This window comes from Clarias gariepinus, chromosome 7 (assembly GCF_024256425.1).
Source record: "Clarias gariepinus isolate MV-2021 ecotype Netherlands chromosome 7, CGAR_prim_01v2, whole genome shotgun sequence".
NCBI classification, from domain to species: domain Eukaryota; kingdom Metazoa; phylum Chordata; class Actinopteri; order Siluriformes; family Clariidae; genus Clarias; species Clarias gariepinus.
The window spans coordinates 23,641,175-23,658,444 of record NC_071106.1 but is presented as its reverse complement, the minus strand read 5'-3'; the positions used below and the strand labels follow the sequence as shown (position 1 = coordinate 23,658,444).

General features: G+C 37.9%; 1 protein-coding gene across 3 annotated transcripts in view; it reads left to right on the top strand.

Annotated features, from left to right (window-relative positions):
* Positions 1-1,116: 1,116 nt before the first annotated feature.
* blm (BLM RecQ like helicase) overlaps positions 1,117-17,270 on the top strand; it is a 58,603-nt gene continuing 42,449 nt past the window's right edge. For 2 of the 3 annotated variants that reach the window (XM_053499793.1, XM_053499791.1), the window contains exons 1-3: positions 1,123-1,497; positions 3,778-3,838; positions 3,930-4,467. In XM_053499793.1, the coding sequence (XP_053355768.1) occupies positions 1,403-1,497; positions 3,778-3,838; positions 3,930-4,467 (694 nt within the window). In that variant the 5' untranslated portion in view covers positions 1,123-1,402. Of the gene's footprint in view, positions 1,498-3,777; positions 3,839-3,929; positions 4,468-17,270 lie in introns of all 3 variants that reach the window. The other variant, XM_053499792.1, reaches the window with a different exon arrangement.

Genomic DNA, 17,270 nt, shown 5'->3' with positions numbered 1-17,270 from the left:
TAGTGATTATAAAAATATAGCGAATATGCCAGGAATGATAGAAGAGAGAATAAAGACAATATATCATGAGTATACTGCAATTTATACAGATGGATCCAAGAAGATGGATACAGGAAAAACTGGTTTTGGTGTTTTTATACCAGAAGTTGGGGTTTCAATAAAGAAAAGGACAACAGATCATCTATCAATATATACAGTAGAGTTAATGGCTATAATAACTGCTTTGTACTGGATAGAGGAAAGTGGACTGAAGAAAGCAGTTATATGCTCAGACTCCAGTTCAGCATTGATGTCAATTAAAGCATTATCATCACAGTATAGACAGGATTGCATATATGAAATTTATGAAATTTTATTTAGACTACAGAGAAATACAGTAATAGTATTCATGTGGGTTCCAGCACATATAGGAGTCAAAGGAAATGAAGCTGCAGATGTTTTAGCCAAAGAGGCATGTGATATAGATGAAATTATGGAAATCCTGTATAGTAAATCTGAAGTAAAAGCAATAGTTAGAAATAATATAATAAAGGAATGGCAGTATAACTGGGATAGGGAGATAACGGGTAGGCATTATTACAGAATTCAAAAGAAAGTAGGAAATAGAAGGAAGTGTAAAGGAGATAATAAAACTGAAGGTATAATTACTCGATTAAGAATGGGACACTCAGGATTGAATAAAACATTACATCTAATAGGGAAACATCCAACTGGATTATGTGATCATTGTCAGGAGGAGGAATCAGTGGAACACATACTATGTCATTGTCCAAAGTACATTACAGAAAGAGAAATATTAAAGGAAGAAGCTAAGGAACAAGGACAAGTTGGAATTAATAATGCAGACATGCTTAATGGTCATAATAATAGAAGTGTATTACATTTTTTGAGAATAACTGGATTAATTAACAGAATATAATTAGTATGTGTATAAAGGGGATAATTTACTATTATTATTATTATTATTATTTTTTGTTTGTTTGTTTGTTTGTTTGTTTGTTTGTTTTTTGTTTTTTTGCGTGGGAGGTAGCGGATTCAGACCCACACTCCAGTACAGTAGGTGGCGGTAATGCACCTTAACGTTGGATGCCAACCGCCATTAAAACAGAAGAAGAAGAAGAAGAGCGCGGATGACCACGCTTGTTGTTTCGGCTATTTTTGCAACATTTTTGCTGTCCTTTTCGGTGTAGAATAATACATTAATGATCGTGAGTGATTATATTTGCACAGTAAAAATAACAGTAGCCAGTTAGCAAACAGAAACGTTAGAAAGTTGTCAGTAATGTGAAGTGTAATTTAATTATCGCCATCTCTTTATTTTATTCGTATTTTCTGTCATGTAGGGTTAGCGTTAGTGCAAGCCCATTTTCTTTTATGCGTACGTTTGGTCGCTTCCCGCGCGATGACTTCACTTCCTCAGAACAATTTAAAAGAGCAGCTCGAGCGACACAGCAGCTCAGCCGTACGACGCAAGTCTTTGCCCAAATCAAAGATTGGGTAAGTTTATTTGGGGGTAGTTACTGCCTATAAGGCTGGTTTTCATTTTGTGTTGTGTGCAGAAGTACTAGGGTATACACACAGTCCAGTTTCTAAGGAACGTACGTACATCTTTGCGGATGTCTAATCGGCCAGTTATTTGATTGCAGCTCAATGCCATAAATATATACATAAATGAATAATTCGGATGCAGATCAAGAGTTACTTTAAACATTAAGCTAAAGAAAAAAAAATATTATCTCAGCAATTTTGATCATGTCATAGATTTTGGTACAAGAAGGGCTGGTTCTGTTTAGACAGACAGCCCAAATCTGGTACATAGGGTCCAAGTTCGATTCTTGGCCCGGCTCGATTTCGGTCTCTGTGTGCATGGAGTTCGCATGTTCTCCCCGTGCTTGGTGGGTTTCCTTCGGGTACTCCGGTTTCTCCCCACAGTCCAGAGACATGTAGGTTAGGCTAATTGACGTTCCCAAATTGGCCGGTGTGTGTGAATGTGTGTGTGTATGTATGTGTGTGTGCCCTGCGATGGATAGGCACCCTGTCTAGGGTGTACACCGCCTTGTCCCCAAAACCTCCTGGGATAGGCTTCAGGTCGCTGTGACCTTAAATACAGGATAAGGCGGTATAGACGACGATGAGTGAGTGGGTAAGAGAGTATTAGCCACTTCCTTCTAGTTGGTTTTGCATGGCCGTCATCTCAGAAGAAAGTTTCTTCTAAAGCTGGCTCATAAGAAAGCCCGCTAACAGTTTGCTGATGACAACCTGTCCATCAGCATAAATTACTGGAACCATGTCCTGTGGTCTGATGAGACTAAGATAAACTGTCAGATGGTGTCCAGTTTTCAACTGCCTTGCTAAGAAAGGTGAAGTAGTGGCCAAGTATGTCTCCAGATCTGAATTCTATTGAGCACCTGTGGGACATGCTCAAGTGGAAGGTGGCGAAGCACCAGGTGTCCAACATCCAGCAGCTCCATGATATTATGGAGGAGTGGAAGAGGATCCCCCTATTTTGTATGGTCCTATCAAGCTGGTCAACAAACACAAGCACATAATAAATAGTACATGTGACTTTGCAAGGTTGAACAATGTACTGTACAGTCATTATCACTTAATGTGTGCTCACTTGTTGCCAGCTATTTCGACAATAATTTTTAGAGGACAGTAAATTTATATTGTTATAAAGCTGCACATTGGCGGCACTAAAATATATTTAAGTTTCATTTCTATAGTATTGTCCTTAGAGAAGATATACCAAAATGTTTGCTGAAATTAGAAGGGCGTACTTACTTTAGTGACATACTGTGTGTGTATTAGTGTGTGTGTGTGTGTATATATTGTGTGAATATTACTTAAGACCAATAAATAAAAGAGAGAAAGATTTTTAACATAGAAATGTTGGACTACTGAAAAGAATTAACATGTACAGCACTCAATACGGGGCGGCACGGTGATGTAGTGGTTATCACTGTCGCCTTGCACCTCCAGGGTCCCGGTTCGATTCCCGACCAGGCTCGATTCCCGTCTCTGTGTGCATGGGGTTTCCATGTTCTCCCCGTGCTTGGTGGGTTTCCTCCGGGTACTTCGGTTTCCTCTCACATTCCAAAGATATGCAGGTTAGGTTAATTGGTGTTCCCAAATTGCCCATAGTGTATGTGTGTGCCCTGTGATGGACGTGTTATCTGCCTTGTGCCCTAAGCCTCCCTGCGACCCTGAGTACAGGATAAAGCGTAAAGAAGATGAGTGAGAGCATTCAATACTTGGTCCGGGCTCCCTTTGCATAAATAACTGCAGCAATACGGCATGGCATGGAGGCGAACCATCTGTGGCAATTCTGACATGGTATGGGAGCCCAGGTTGCTCTGATAGGTCAATAAAGACATGGCTAAGCGAGTTTGGTGTTAAAGAACTTGACTAACAGATTCCTGACCTCAACCCGATAAAACACCTTCGGGATGAATTAGGCCATTCAACATTAGTGTCTGATGTCACAAATGGGCTTGTTGAAGAAAGGTCAAAAATTCCCATAAACACATTCCTGTGGAAAGCCTTCCCAGAAGAGTTAAAGCTGTTATAGCTGCAAAGGGTGGGCCAACATTATATTAAACACTATGCATTATGAATAGTATGAATATACTATGAATAGTATAGTTACTTTAGTTCTTATTCATGTGAAGACAGGCGAGCGAATACATTTGTCAATATAGTGTACAATACTATATACATACATGCATATACCTGTCTCTTTATGTTAACGTATATGTTCTGTTCCCTAATGTTTAGGGTATTTTGCTTTAAAAAGACGTCTAGTCCATGCAGTGCCATCGATAAAAAGCCTCAAAAGGTAAGGTAGCGTCCATCTCTTCCACAGAAGTATTAAAAGAAAATGCAGCAAAGAACACTTAAAAATTTTTGTCTCTTTAATTTTTGTTTAGCTTCTGCCCAAAGGCAAGGTCAAGTCACAGACTTTTAACCCAGTAACCAACACAGTGAGCAAAGCTAGCATTGTAAAGCCTTTCATCAGCAGATTAAATAAAACAAACAACCAAAACACCAAACTTCCAGAAATAAATGAAAAAGTTTTTGGATTTGCTGAAAAGTGCATCTTGTCTGCTGCTGTCTTGGAAAATTGCAACCCCTTTGATGGTTTTCAACCTACAGTGAAGGGAAAAGAAGCAAGACCAGATTTTTCACCTAAACTTGCTGGAACTAAGAACACTGAGAATGGAGATTTATCCATATTGGAATGTTTCGAAGTGTCAGACAATGGTTGTTCTGTTTCAACACAAAATCTTGATGCTCATCAGGCATTGGCTGAGTCAAGAAATACAGATGTTGAATCCCCTATCAACACGGCAAATCACCTAATTTCAGTTAAAGACAAGTCTCTGCTAAGTGGGTGTGAAAACAAGAAACCTGCAGCTGGCATTAAGCCTGCTGACAAAAGTCATGGGAATTCCAGTTGTTCAACAGGTCAGTGTCCCCCTTTTATTTATTATGTGTTTTGTTTCATGTGTGTTTATATCTTTGTTATTTTAAGAATTAATGATGCAGTATTGAATGCAATCAGGTACTATACATGTTTGTCTGGCTTTGCAGAAAGTGATCATAATCGGAATAGTTTAGACATCATATATATCAACGATTATCTTTCTTTTTTTTTTCTTTTTGGTCAAATTTTCAACCTTTTCTTTTTAATTTGTCATTTTATTTGTAGTTATCAATTTTTTTTTTTATGTGTAGCCAAGGATTTTATCAGCCTCATAGACCTTATTCTATTCCAGATTAGGGTGCTTGTGCACTTTGTTCTTGGATTAAAATTACAGTTGCAATAACTTCAACTGAATTAATTACTTAATACATTCAGATTTTAACTGCTGTTAGTCATTCAAATTAAGCTATGAATAAATGAGCATTTACATGGTTGAACTTGGGTACACCAGAATCCCTTATGTCACATCATATGGAGCGATATCCCGGACAATATTCAAAAGGAATTGCAAATTGCATTTGCAATTGCGTTTTCCATATGTGGACGCACAAAGTGTGCCATAATTCAAATGCAATTGCAAACTTTGCATTACCATTTGCTGTTTCGCCTTCGTGAACGCACACTGACTGCCAAATTTTAAATAAAAAAGAAAAGTCCATTTGCATTTGTATTTCCCATGTCTTACAAGTCATGAACCTGCCATATTTAAATAGCAAAATCAATGACCACGTTTGCTTTTTCACTTTCTCTGCGTCGCGCGCCAAGCTGGCCAAAATTCAAACGCAATCGCTAATCCACTTGCAATTGCATTTCCAACACGTTACACAGAAACCTGTCAATCAGCATCAGGGGCGGGATTGTGTGGGGAGTGACGTCACTCGCAGTCGCCGACCAAGAGGGGGAAATTTGAGCTATATAGGTGAACCGCAGTAAAGTTGTGTTATGCGCTAAAATGCCTCCTGTCACGAATTGCACCCCCCACAAAATCTCTATCAAATATATTAGGACATCATAATATAAAAATTCATATTAATATTATTATCAAATATATTATTACTATTATAATTAACCCTAGGCACATGACACATTAATACACGAACATTAAGACACATAATACAAATTCTCATATGTTTATTTTGTGGAACATTTATTTTGCAGGGGTTTGTCATGTAATACAAAAATGTTTACACCAAATAAATATTGTTTATGATGAAAAATTACATGAAGCGATTTTTATTATAAATAAGCAATATAAAAAAAAAGATATATATATATATATATATATATATATATATATATGAAAAAATATATAATTTATATGAGTAATTCCATCTCAAATCAACCAATGAAAGAGAAATTTTCCACCATCACTTCTCAGATTTTGCTGATTTTCTCACCGATTGTTGGTTTTGCCATGAAAATAAAAACCCCCAATTCTTTTGTCCCAACTCCCACTTATTAAAAAATAGCAGCCATCTTAATTTTTGGCCTCAAAGTGCTTTAAGACATGCCACGCCCCTTTTTGAAATCCTCTTTTTCATTGATAACTCACTTGCTATATGTCATATGGAAATGAACCTGGTATATTTATGTAATTTTGTTTATGTAGATTCAGATTCTGCAATCAGAATTTGGCTCTCTGCTGTGGTTATGGAGATATTTCTGAAAAAACATTGTTTGGGGGTACCCCTTTTCGACCCCCCAGAACCCAAGGTCTGCATGTATCTATGTTACTCAAAAAAATAGGGGTTACTTTACATCCCCTTATCTTGAAAATAAATAAAAACCAGGCGTGTGTTATGCCCAGTTTTATAGAAATCATCAAAAATTAATTGTCCACGTTTTGCAACATTTTATGATTTGACACACAGAAATGTACTGCAATATCTGTAGAATACTTAATGCATACCCATAAAATCTGCTCCTTTCAAAGTAAAAGTTACCTCAAATTCTTCTGTAATGCATATCTAGTCAAAGACTGATAATGAGGTTATTCATCTCTCTACACTGAAAGGACTAATCAGTTTTTTTTTCATCACCCTGGGTATCTGATTCTGAAAGAACAAAGCCCACAAAAATGAGTTAATGGAATAAGACAAAAAGGGTACATGTACATGTACGAGACCTGTCAAGTTGCAGTGACACAAATATCAACTAGAAAAGGCATGCACTTTGTAGCTACCAAAGTCAAATTTTTTTTTATAATTCTTGTACTGGCTGGCTGCACCATCTGAGAAGTAATGCACATGATTTAAATATGGTAGAAGAACTTTTAGTGGATTCATGAGAACCTTAATAAACTTGTGAACAACAATAGCATTGTGTTCTCTTTCATTACTGACAACACAAAAACTTTTGCAACTTAGTGAACCATCATTTTCACTACCATCCCTATAGTAAACCACGAAGGGATGCAGAATCACCTGGGATGTATCCCAATGAAAACCTTGAACAGCATCCTGACAAATGAAAAATAGCATTCGGCAAAATCCATGAGGATAACAGCCTCCTTTCCAATGGGAAGTTTCTCTTTCAGTTCTTTAAATAAGCAGCTTGGGCCTTGGCTATATTTTTTCATAAAGTCTCATTTTTCATAAAGTCTCATTATAAAATCCACTGCTTGAACTGAACAGTGTCATCTGGGTCCAAATCAGCATTTTCAATTATACCATCAAGATTAGGGCTGGGCCATATTGTACCTTTCACGGTAATACTGGTACAATGTTAGGCAATGATAAGAAAATGAAATATCGCGATAGAATATGGGTAAAACACGCATGTGCAGTGCCTTTGTGCTCCAAACGCTTATGGCGGAAAAAGCATGGTGGCGGCGGGGAATAAGAAGGTACAGGGTACTGTTTGACAGTGATACAGGTATCTTACATGTACCACCATAACATGACATATTTACTGGTAGATAAGGCCTATTGTGTAGATCCATGTACATTCTCTGTATATAAAATGTGTATCAAATTGTATATGTGTATAAAATGTGTAAAACATTTGCAAAACCTGGACAATTAATTTTTGATGATTTCTATAAAACAGGGCATAACACACCCCTGTTTTTTATTTATTTTCAAGATAAGGTGATGTGAAGTAACCCCTATTTTTTAAATAACATATATACATGCAGACCTTGGGTTCTGGGGGGTCGAAAAGGGGTACCCCCAAAAAATGGTTTTTTCAGAAATATCTCCATAACCACAGCAGATAGCCAAATTCTGATTGCAGAATCAGAATCTACATAAAAAAATTACATAAATATACCCATTCATTTCCATATGACATATAGCAAGTGAGTTATCAAGGAAAAGAGGAGAAGAGTGGGAGTTGGGACAAAAAAATTGGGGTTTTTTATTTTCATGGCAATACCAACAATTGGTGAAAAAAATCAGCAAAATCTGTGATCATGGGGTGGAACCCTCTGGTTGATTTGAGATGGAATCACCCATATATAAAAAAAAATTTCTATATAAAATATTATTCTATAATCAAATTCGTTTGGTGCAATTTGTAAATCATAAACCTATTAATGTTCTAATATAATATTTGATAAAGGTTATGTAGGGTGGCAATCCATGGCAGAGAGGCATTTTAGCGCATAACATAAAGCTTTTTCTTTGATTACACATGTAAAACCAGTTATAATCCACTCTATCAGTTTCAGTTTGATTTCATTTTTATTTTCTTTCTTTTTTTTTTTTTTTTTTAAATTAACTGAATTAATATCAAACTGAATATTGCAAATGGAAGGGCTGTAGTTATTAGCAAGGATAGAGTGGATTATAGTACAGTTGGTTTTACATTTTCTAAATGCTAAATTTCTATAGCAATATAGTTATTAAATTTTGTTGATTTAATTGTCATTTTTGCAGCTTATAATAGACTGTACCAAAGTGCATTCATTTTCATACATATCTTCACAATTATTATTTTAATAACAAAAAACACCCCAACTCTCATTTAACAAATTATCTGTTTTATTGCCACAAGCATTGTCTGTGTAATAATTTATTTTAAAATGTACATTAAAATAATTATTAATAAATTAAATGAATAAATAAACAAATAATGCGTGCTGTAGCCTAACAGTGTAATATGTTTGATGTCCTGTGAGGTATTTCTTTGTAATCTTGTGTATTCTTCTGTAAACAAACGGGTAGGTCTTGGTCATGCACTTTTTATACGGTCCCTTAGTGACTCTATCTCTATAAAGCTCCGGTAAGCAGCGTTTTTGAAAGATTTAGCTCTAGCAGGCTGTAACAGGAGAAGATCTAAAAAAATATTTATTTGTAATAGCTTCTCTGTCCACTTCAGAGTAAGAAAACATGCGATTTGTAATTTTTGTGTTTATTTCTTGATAAACAAATAAGATAATCCCGGATAATCTCCATTGCTCAAATTTCCCCCTCTTGTGCGGCGACTGCGAGTGACGTCACACCCCACACAATCCCGCCCCACAGTATAGACCTGCCCCTGATGCTGATTGACAGGTTTCTGTGTAACGTGTTGGAAATGCAATTGCAAATCGATTAGCGATTGCGTTTGAATTTTGGCCAGCTTGACGCGCGACGCAGAGAAAATGAAAAAGCAAACATGGTCATTGATTTTGCTATTTAAATATGGCAGGTTCATGACTTGCAAGACATGGGAAATACAAACGCAAATGTACTTTTCTTTTTTATTTGAAATTTGGCAGTCAGTGTGCGTTCACAAAGGCGAAACAGAAAATGGTAATGCAAAGTTTGCAATTGCCTTTAAATTATGGCACACTTTGTGCGTCCACATATGGGAAACACAATTGCAAATGCAATTTGCAATTCCTTTTGAATTTTGTCCGGGATATCGCTTCATTACATCAACAGACACAGATTGCAAAGTCCTATCCCACCTATTTTTACCTTTGCCATTCAAGTATTAAGAGTATGTTGTCTGAATTAACTGTTTTAAGAAAATATTTTTTGCCCAAAATCCTTATGCGTTTACATGGAAACTTAAGTTCCCTTTTAAATGCCTTTTAAATGTTTCAGATTGTTTGTTTGTTTAGCACTAGAATAAGTTCATATTCACTTCAAAACATCATATTCAGTGCAGTTAAAAATGTCACCATTTGGTTTTGCATCATTCAAAAAAACAAGGTCTTGGGTAATTGTTACTATTAATGTGGAGAAAATATGGCGCAACAGTTAGCTTACTGGATATGTCTCTAAAAATGTATGAGTAGATGAGAAGAAACCTGGTCAGAGAGGTTGCCAAGAGGCCTACAGCAACACCTAATGGAGCTGCAGGAATTTCTGGAAAGTACTAGCTGTGTACTACATGTGACAGCAATCTACACTATTCTTCATGTGTCTAAGATATAGGGTAGGGTGACGAAAAACATCCAAACATGACTAAATTTATCAAAAACACATTTGAAGTCTCCGAAGAGCATGTCAGGAAAATGTGTTATGGTCTGATGAAACCAAGGTTAAAATTTTTGGCCAAAATTCCAAAGCGTATGTTTGGCACCATAAGAACACTATATCCTGACTAAAGCATGGTGGTGGCAGCATCATGCTTTTGGGCTGTTTTTCTTTAGTTGGAACTGGGTTCGGTCAAGAAGGAGTTATTTATGAACAAATACCATTTCAAATACCAGTCATTGTTGGCACAATACCTTCAGGCTTCTCCTAGAAAGCTATATATCTAGAGGATAGACCCAACGCATACATCCAAATAAACAAAAGAATGGCTTTACCAGAAGAAGATTAAGTTTTGAAATGGCCCAGCCAGAGCATTGGATTGAAAATCTGTGGGTTGATCTGAAAACGCCCTCGCAATGTGACAGATTTGGAGTGCTTTTGCAAAAAATTATATTAGTGCGCATGCGTGAGCGTGCAGCAGCTTGGTGCAGTTGCTCTTCGGGTTTTTGTTTTATTTGTTTTTTAATACTTTTCTGCTTTTATCTATTTATAACTTTTTTTTTTGTTTTCTAAGTCAGTAAAGCCTGCCCTTTTAAACTATGCGTTTTGAAAGTTTTATCTTCAGTAGTTGTGCAGCAGTATTTATGTTTTCGGCGATCAGCGCGCAGCAGCACGGAGCCGGTTCCTTTGTTTACACTAGGGAACAGCTGATCGCACTGAAGCCGGCCGGCATCATGTTTCGGTCTCTAAACATCCCTGATGAGATACGGAGGAGGACACAGAGAGGACGAAAAGGTGGAAGAAATTGGCGCAGAGTAGGCAAGGAAGAAGAGAGACGAAAGGAGCAGAAGGAGAGGATGAGAAAGTACAAGCCGTATCTCCCGTCTCTTATCCCTGGACAATAAGATGGACGAGTTGACCGGACAATCTCAACACTTTTAACAGAGTTTATGTCCCTCTGTCTCACACCACCTCCAATTTCAGCTTTAATACAGGCCCCTCTCCTTCTGCTCCACCATCCACCCCCACACAAATAACTACTTCTTCTGCACTTCCATCAATCAACATCCCTGATGACCAGGTATCTCCTGACCCTTTTCAGTTTGCCTATCAGCCATTCCTGGGAGTAGATGACGCTATTATACATCTGCTTCACTGAACCTACTCCCACCTCGACAAACCTGGGAACAGTGTTAGGATTATTTTCTTCGATTTCTCGAGTGCCTTCAACACCATACGACTGGCAGTACTGGGGGAAAAACTAAGGACCATGCAAATTGACACTCTCCTGGTCTCATGGATCATGAACTATTTGACATGCTGTCCCCAGTATGTCAGATTACAAAACTGCATGTCTGACACATTGATCTGCAGCACTGGTTCTGCACTGTTCGGTCTCCATTTCTTTTCACCCTCTATACAGCTGACTTTAAATATAACTTAATCATGCCATTTACAGAAGTTCTCTGACGAGTCTGTGGTGGTGGGATGTTTTAAGGACGGTGACATCTCCGAGTACCAGTCTGTGGTGGATGACTTTGTTTTCTGGTGTGAGCGTAATCACCTACAACTCAACATCAAGAATACGAAGAAGCTGGTGGTCGACTTCAGGAAAAGGGGAACCCCTGTGAGTCCGATATCTGTCCAGGGAGAGACAGTGGACATGGTCTCTGAGTATAAATACCTGGGAGTGCATATGGATAACAAACTGGACTGGTCAATTAACACATTGGCACTCTACAAGAAAGGACAAAGCCGGTTATACTTTCTGAGAAGGCTCAGGTCTTTCAACATCTGCAATACCATTCTTCGGATGTTTTATGAATCTGTTGTGGCGAGTGTCGTTTTCTATGCTGTGGTCTGCTGGGGCTGCAACATGAAAGCAGCAGATAAAAACAGACTGGACAAGGTCATCAAGAGGGCCGGATCTGTCCTGGGCAAGAAGCTGGACTCTGTTGTGGCAAGGAGGAGGATTCTGTCCAAAATGCACACAATCTGCACAGTGTTCTCTCCGACCAAAGGAGCAGTTTCAGCCAGAGACTGATCATGACCAGGTGTTCTACAGAGTGCCATAGGAGATCTTTTTTTCCAATGGTCATTAAACTATAAAACTCATCTCTGTAACGCTTTCACTAAGGGATAGGGATTGTCAGTAGTTAATGCTCAATAATACTTTCGGACACTACTGTTCCCACAATTCAAGATAAGTTCCAAGTCCAAGTGCAATATCTTATTAGTACATTTGTGCTATATTATTTTCTATTCACTTGTACTACATTACAAGTGCAATATCAGTATACAGATTATATTTTTAGTGCAATATGTAAAAAGTGTGCTACATTTAACTCTAATTTTGCTTTTATTTATTGTATTTTTCTTTTCATTTTTATTTCTTGTATTTTTACTTTTCCTTGTCTCAAGTTTGTTTAATTTTTTTAATTAATTAATGCAACTGTATGACCAAGACAAAGCAATTTCCCTCTGTAATTAATAAAGTTCTTTGAATCTTAAATCTGAAAAAGAGTGGACAAATATTGCCAAGTCAAGATGTGCAATGCTGATACTCTATGCAATTAAAGTGCTATTAAATCAAAAGGTGCTTCAACAAGGTATTAGTTTAAGTGCATATTTAAGCAAACCGCGTTATTACATTTTTACCCACTCGCAATTTAAGGTTCCACTGCATTTGCATTAAAATGACAAGAGAGCTTGTGAACACTTGGACGCTTTGCAAAACAACAGTGAAAAGTCTAATGAGTCTTATGTTTTTGAATTTCAATTCAATTTTATTTGTATAGCGCTTTTAACAATTGGCATTGTCCCAAAGCAGCTTTACACAATCAAAAGAATTATTTAAGTTTGTATGGAATTTGATTGTGTATGAATCAAAATGGTCAGATAGTCCCTGGTAAGCAAGCCGAGGGCGACAGTGGCAAGGAAAAACTTCCTGAGATGGTAGTAGGAAGAAACCTTAAGATGAACCAGACTCAACAGGGAACCCATTTGGGTGAAACAGAAAGCAGGAATTGATCTGCATTCATACTGTATGTTAGTTGGCAGGCAGTTCAGCATAACAGTTGATGTTAAATGATGTTAATATGGAGTCCAGTTAGTTATTGAACTCGGGTAGACATGTGTGAAGTTCCAGTCCTGAACTATCGAACGGTCAAGTCCTCAGAGAAACAGAGACGGTCAAGTCCGTCAACAAACCTGAGTGATCAATGAAAGTGGGGAAGACACCACCTAAACATACCAGTTCACCATAATATTCTATGTCCATGAGTCCCCCAGATCTGCTCCTTTACCTAAGGCAAATTTATAAAAATGCTTGATTATATAAATAGGTTTTTAGCCTGGACTTAAACACTGAGACTGTCTGAGTCCCGAACACTATTTGGAAGACTATTTCATAATTTTGTGGCTTTGTGAGAAAAAGCTCTGCCCCCAGTTGTAGTTTTCATAATAGGCGGTACTAATAAGCAACCTGCATCTTTTGATTACAGTAGGCATGGCGGATTTTAAGACACTAGCAGTTCACTCAGATACTGCGGTGCAAGACCATTTAAAGCTTTATATGTCAAAAGTAGTATTTTAAAATCAATGCAAAATTTCACAGGGAGCCAATGCAGTGAAGATAAGATAGGTGTGATGTGCTCGTATCTTCTGGTTCTGGAGGACTCTCGCTGCTGCATTCTGGACTAGCTGAAGCTTGTTTATGCACCTAGTTGAACAACCAGACAGTAGGGCATTACAATAGTACAACCTAGAGGTAATAAAAGCATGAACTAGTTTTTTTCCATCATTTAGCGACAAGATATTTCTTATCTTGGCAATATTTCTGAGGTGAAAGAATGCTATCTTGGTAATATTATCAACATGAGCTTCAAATGAAAGTCTAGAATCTATAATTACACCAAGGTCTTTTACTGTTGCACTTGATGGAACAGAAAGGCCATCTAAAGTTACAGAGTGATCTAGAATCTTACTTCTAGCTGTATGCAGTCCTAAGACTGTCTTATCTGGATTAAGCAGAAGGAAGTTAATTAGCATCCAATTTCTTATGTCCTGCACACATTGCTCAACTTTAGTAAGCTGGTTTATCTCATCAGGTTTTGCTGAGACATATAACTGTGTCGTCAGCATAACAGTGAAAATTAATACCATGCTTACGGATTATGTTGCACAGAGGAAGCATGTAAAGGGAAAAAAAGCAGTCGGTCTAAAACTGAAGGTTGAGTAATACAAGCATGGTTACACAACCTTGATCAGAGGCCAATAGGAGGTCATTTACTACTTTAACGAGTGCTGTCTCTGTGCTGTAATGAGGCCTAAATCTTGACTGATACAGTTCATGTATGCCATTTCTATGTAGATATGAGCATAGCTGCTCCGCTACTATCCTTTCCAGAATTTTGGAGATAAAGGGGAGGTTTGATATTGGCTTGTAATTGGACAGTTGACCGGGGTCAAGGTCAGGCTTCTTAATAATCGGTTTAATAACTGATAATTTAAAAGATTTTGGAACATAACCAATGCTGAGTAAAGAATTAATTATTCTCAACAGGGGTTCTGTTATTGCTAGTACTATCTGTTTAAGAAAATGTGTCGGTACAGGATCTAATATACAGGTTGATGAATTTGCAGAAGAGATGAGTGAAATTAGTTCATTCTCTTCAAGGGGAGTAAAGTATTCTAGGTTCTGATCTGACATGGCTATTTTAACATCTGCGTAACTTACATTGGTTGGTTTCAAAACGTCAGTTTTATGCCTAATATTTACATTTTTATTATTAAAAGATTCATGAAGTCCTCACTTTTACACGATGTTGTTTTGGAGATTTTTGCAGTGGTCTTATTTCTGATTAATTTGGTTACGGTATTAAATAAAAATCTAGGATAATTTTTATTTTTTATAAGAGTGTAGAGATACGTTGTTTTAGCTCAGTGGTTCTCAAACATTTTCTGTCATTTCCCACTTAAGAGGGTGGGTGAATTTCAACCCCTACTTGTCAACAAAATGATAACGAAATCGACCAAGTTTACTATTTATTGAAATATTAATTTCTTAACCAATAAGACCAAATAACACCAAGTTCAAAACAGAAAATACACGTGCGATTGTTATAACAGGCTTACTTCGTCACTTATCTAGAGCTTACTTTCAAAGAAGTCGAGTGGCTTATTAACGTGACTGGGGTGTGTTGTCTCTAAGTGTCTTCCTACTTTGTTCAGTCTCGTGCTGTCTGCTGCTCGCGGTTTAAGACACAAAACACACACGGGTCTCTCCTCTGCCCCTACCATGCATCCAAGTGCAACAAAGCCTTCATCATGTTTTCCTTTCGGCTGGCTTTTTGGTTGATTAGGCTGATAGTGCTAAATCACCTGCTTTTTTGTGGTCCATGTAACAAATATATCCATTGAAGTTATCATGCTCACTACATACAGTACGCTACTGACCCGGTTTGTGTCCGAGGTAAAGTTAGCTTGATATTCGCATCTCCGAATTCAATAGCTGCGTAAATAAACCCGCAAAATAATATACCCACATATATTTCCTCCCTACGTTGTCTTTAAGCTACACCTGCCTTAAAAAAAAAAGGTTTAAAAGCATAAACACCATTATTCTCTACGGCGCAACAAATAATTTAGGGATCATCGCAAAATGTCGCACACCAACCAAAAGGAAAGAATGATCTTGATCTTCCCTTTTGTTCAGCGCCTGAAGGATCAAAAAGGAACTTTGTTCCCACACTGGAAACTAGAAATACCAGACTATTACTGCCTGATAAAATAGTAATTTTTTAACAAAAATACTGAAACATCAGCATGCACATTGGAATAAATGAAATTACATATATAATACCAAATGTTTCCTTATATATTGTTCCTCTGCAATTAACATCCCAACGTTAAACCGTTATTGTTGCACTATGGTTCCACTTTTTCTCTGATGTTATTTTAATTTACTTGTATTAATGATCCATTTCTTTGCGTGTCAGACAGACATTGGAGAGGAGAGGGTCTATAATAGAATTAAAGATCACTCCTTTTTTTGTGGGAGATTAGTTAAAAATAAAAACTTTAAGCGCATTGGTGACCATTTTAGCCATCACCTAGCATCCTGCAAAATAGAATAAAAAAATGAAACTGTTAATTCTGTTCATTTTTCTTAACTATATGACAATAAATAACATACAGTGGAACCTTGGATTACGAGCATAATTCGTTCCGGAAGCGGGCTCGTATTCCAAAACCCTTGTAAACCAAAGACAACCAAATTTTCCAATGGGAAATAATGGAAATTTATATCATTCGTTTGCAAGCCCAAAAAAATAAATACATAAAAAAAATTAACACAAAATATAAAGGAAAAAATAAAATTAACCTGCACTTAAAAAAAAAAAATAAAGTAAAAATATTCTCGACAGAAGTGTTTCTGTTTATGCGCGCAGGCGCTGTGTGTTTCTCTCTCGCGCTGCAGTGTGTGTGCATTGTGCGCGCACGCGTAATTTGACACAAACACACACTCTCTTTCTCGTGTCTTTGTGTGTGTAAAGCAGAGAGGGGGTGCTACACACACACACACACACACACACACACACACACACACACGGTAAAGGCGAGAGAGAGTGTGTGTGAACAGGCACGGTGTCAAATTATGCGCGCACATATGTTATAAGAATTAGTACATGCGCACTATACACACGCGCTTACAAACACAAAATAAAAGATGTTTTACACACACATGGGCACACGGATGTTGATTTCCAGTAAGAGACGAGCACTAAGACCCAACAGGGAAGACATGTCTCAGCCTCCCTCACTCTCAGCACTGGAGCCCCCCAGGGTTGTGTTCTGAGCCCCCTGTTGTACTCTCTGTACACCCACGACTGCGTGGCCACTACCAGCTCCACCACCATCATCAAGTTTGCTGACGACACTGTTGTGGTGGGCCTGATCACGAACAACGATGAGACGGCCTACCTGGAGGAGGTTGGAAATCTGGAGAACTGGTGCCAGAGAAACAATCTCCTCCTGAACGTCAGTAAGACAAAGGAGCTGATAGTGGACTTCAGTACAAAGCAGGTGAGGAACTACCAGACCCCCGTCATCAACAGGAGCCCAGTGGAGAGAGTGGACAGCTTCAGATACCTCGGTGTTCACATCACGCAGGACCTGGCATGGTCCTGTCACATCAACACCGTGGTAAAAAAGGCCCGGCAGCGTCTCTACCACCTCAGACGCTTGAGAGACTTTAGACTGCCCTCCAAGGTGCTCAGGAATTTCTACTCCTGCACCATAGAGAGCATCCTGACGGGAAATATCACGACCTGGTTCGGGAACAGCACCATGCAGGACAGACGAGCTCTACAGAG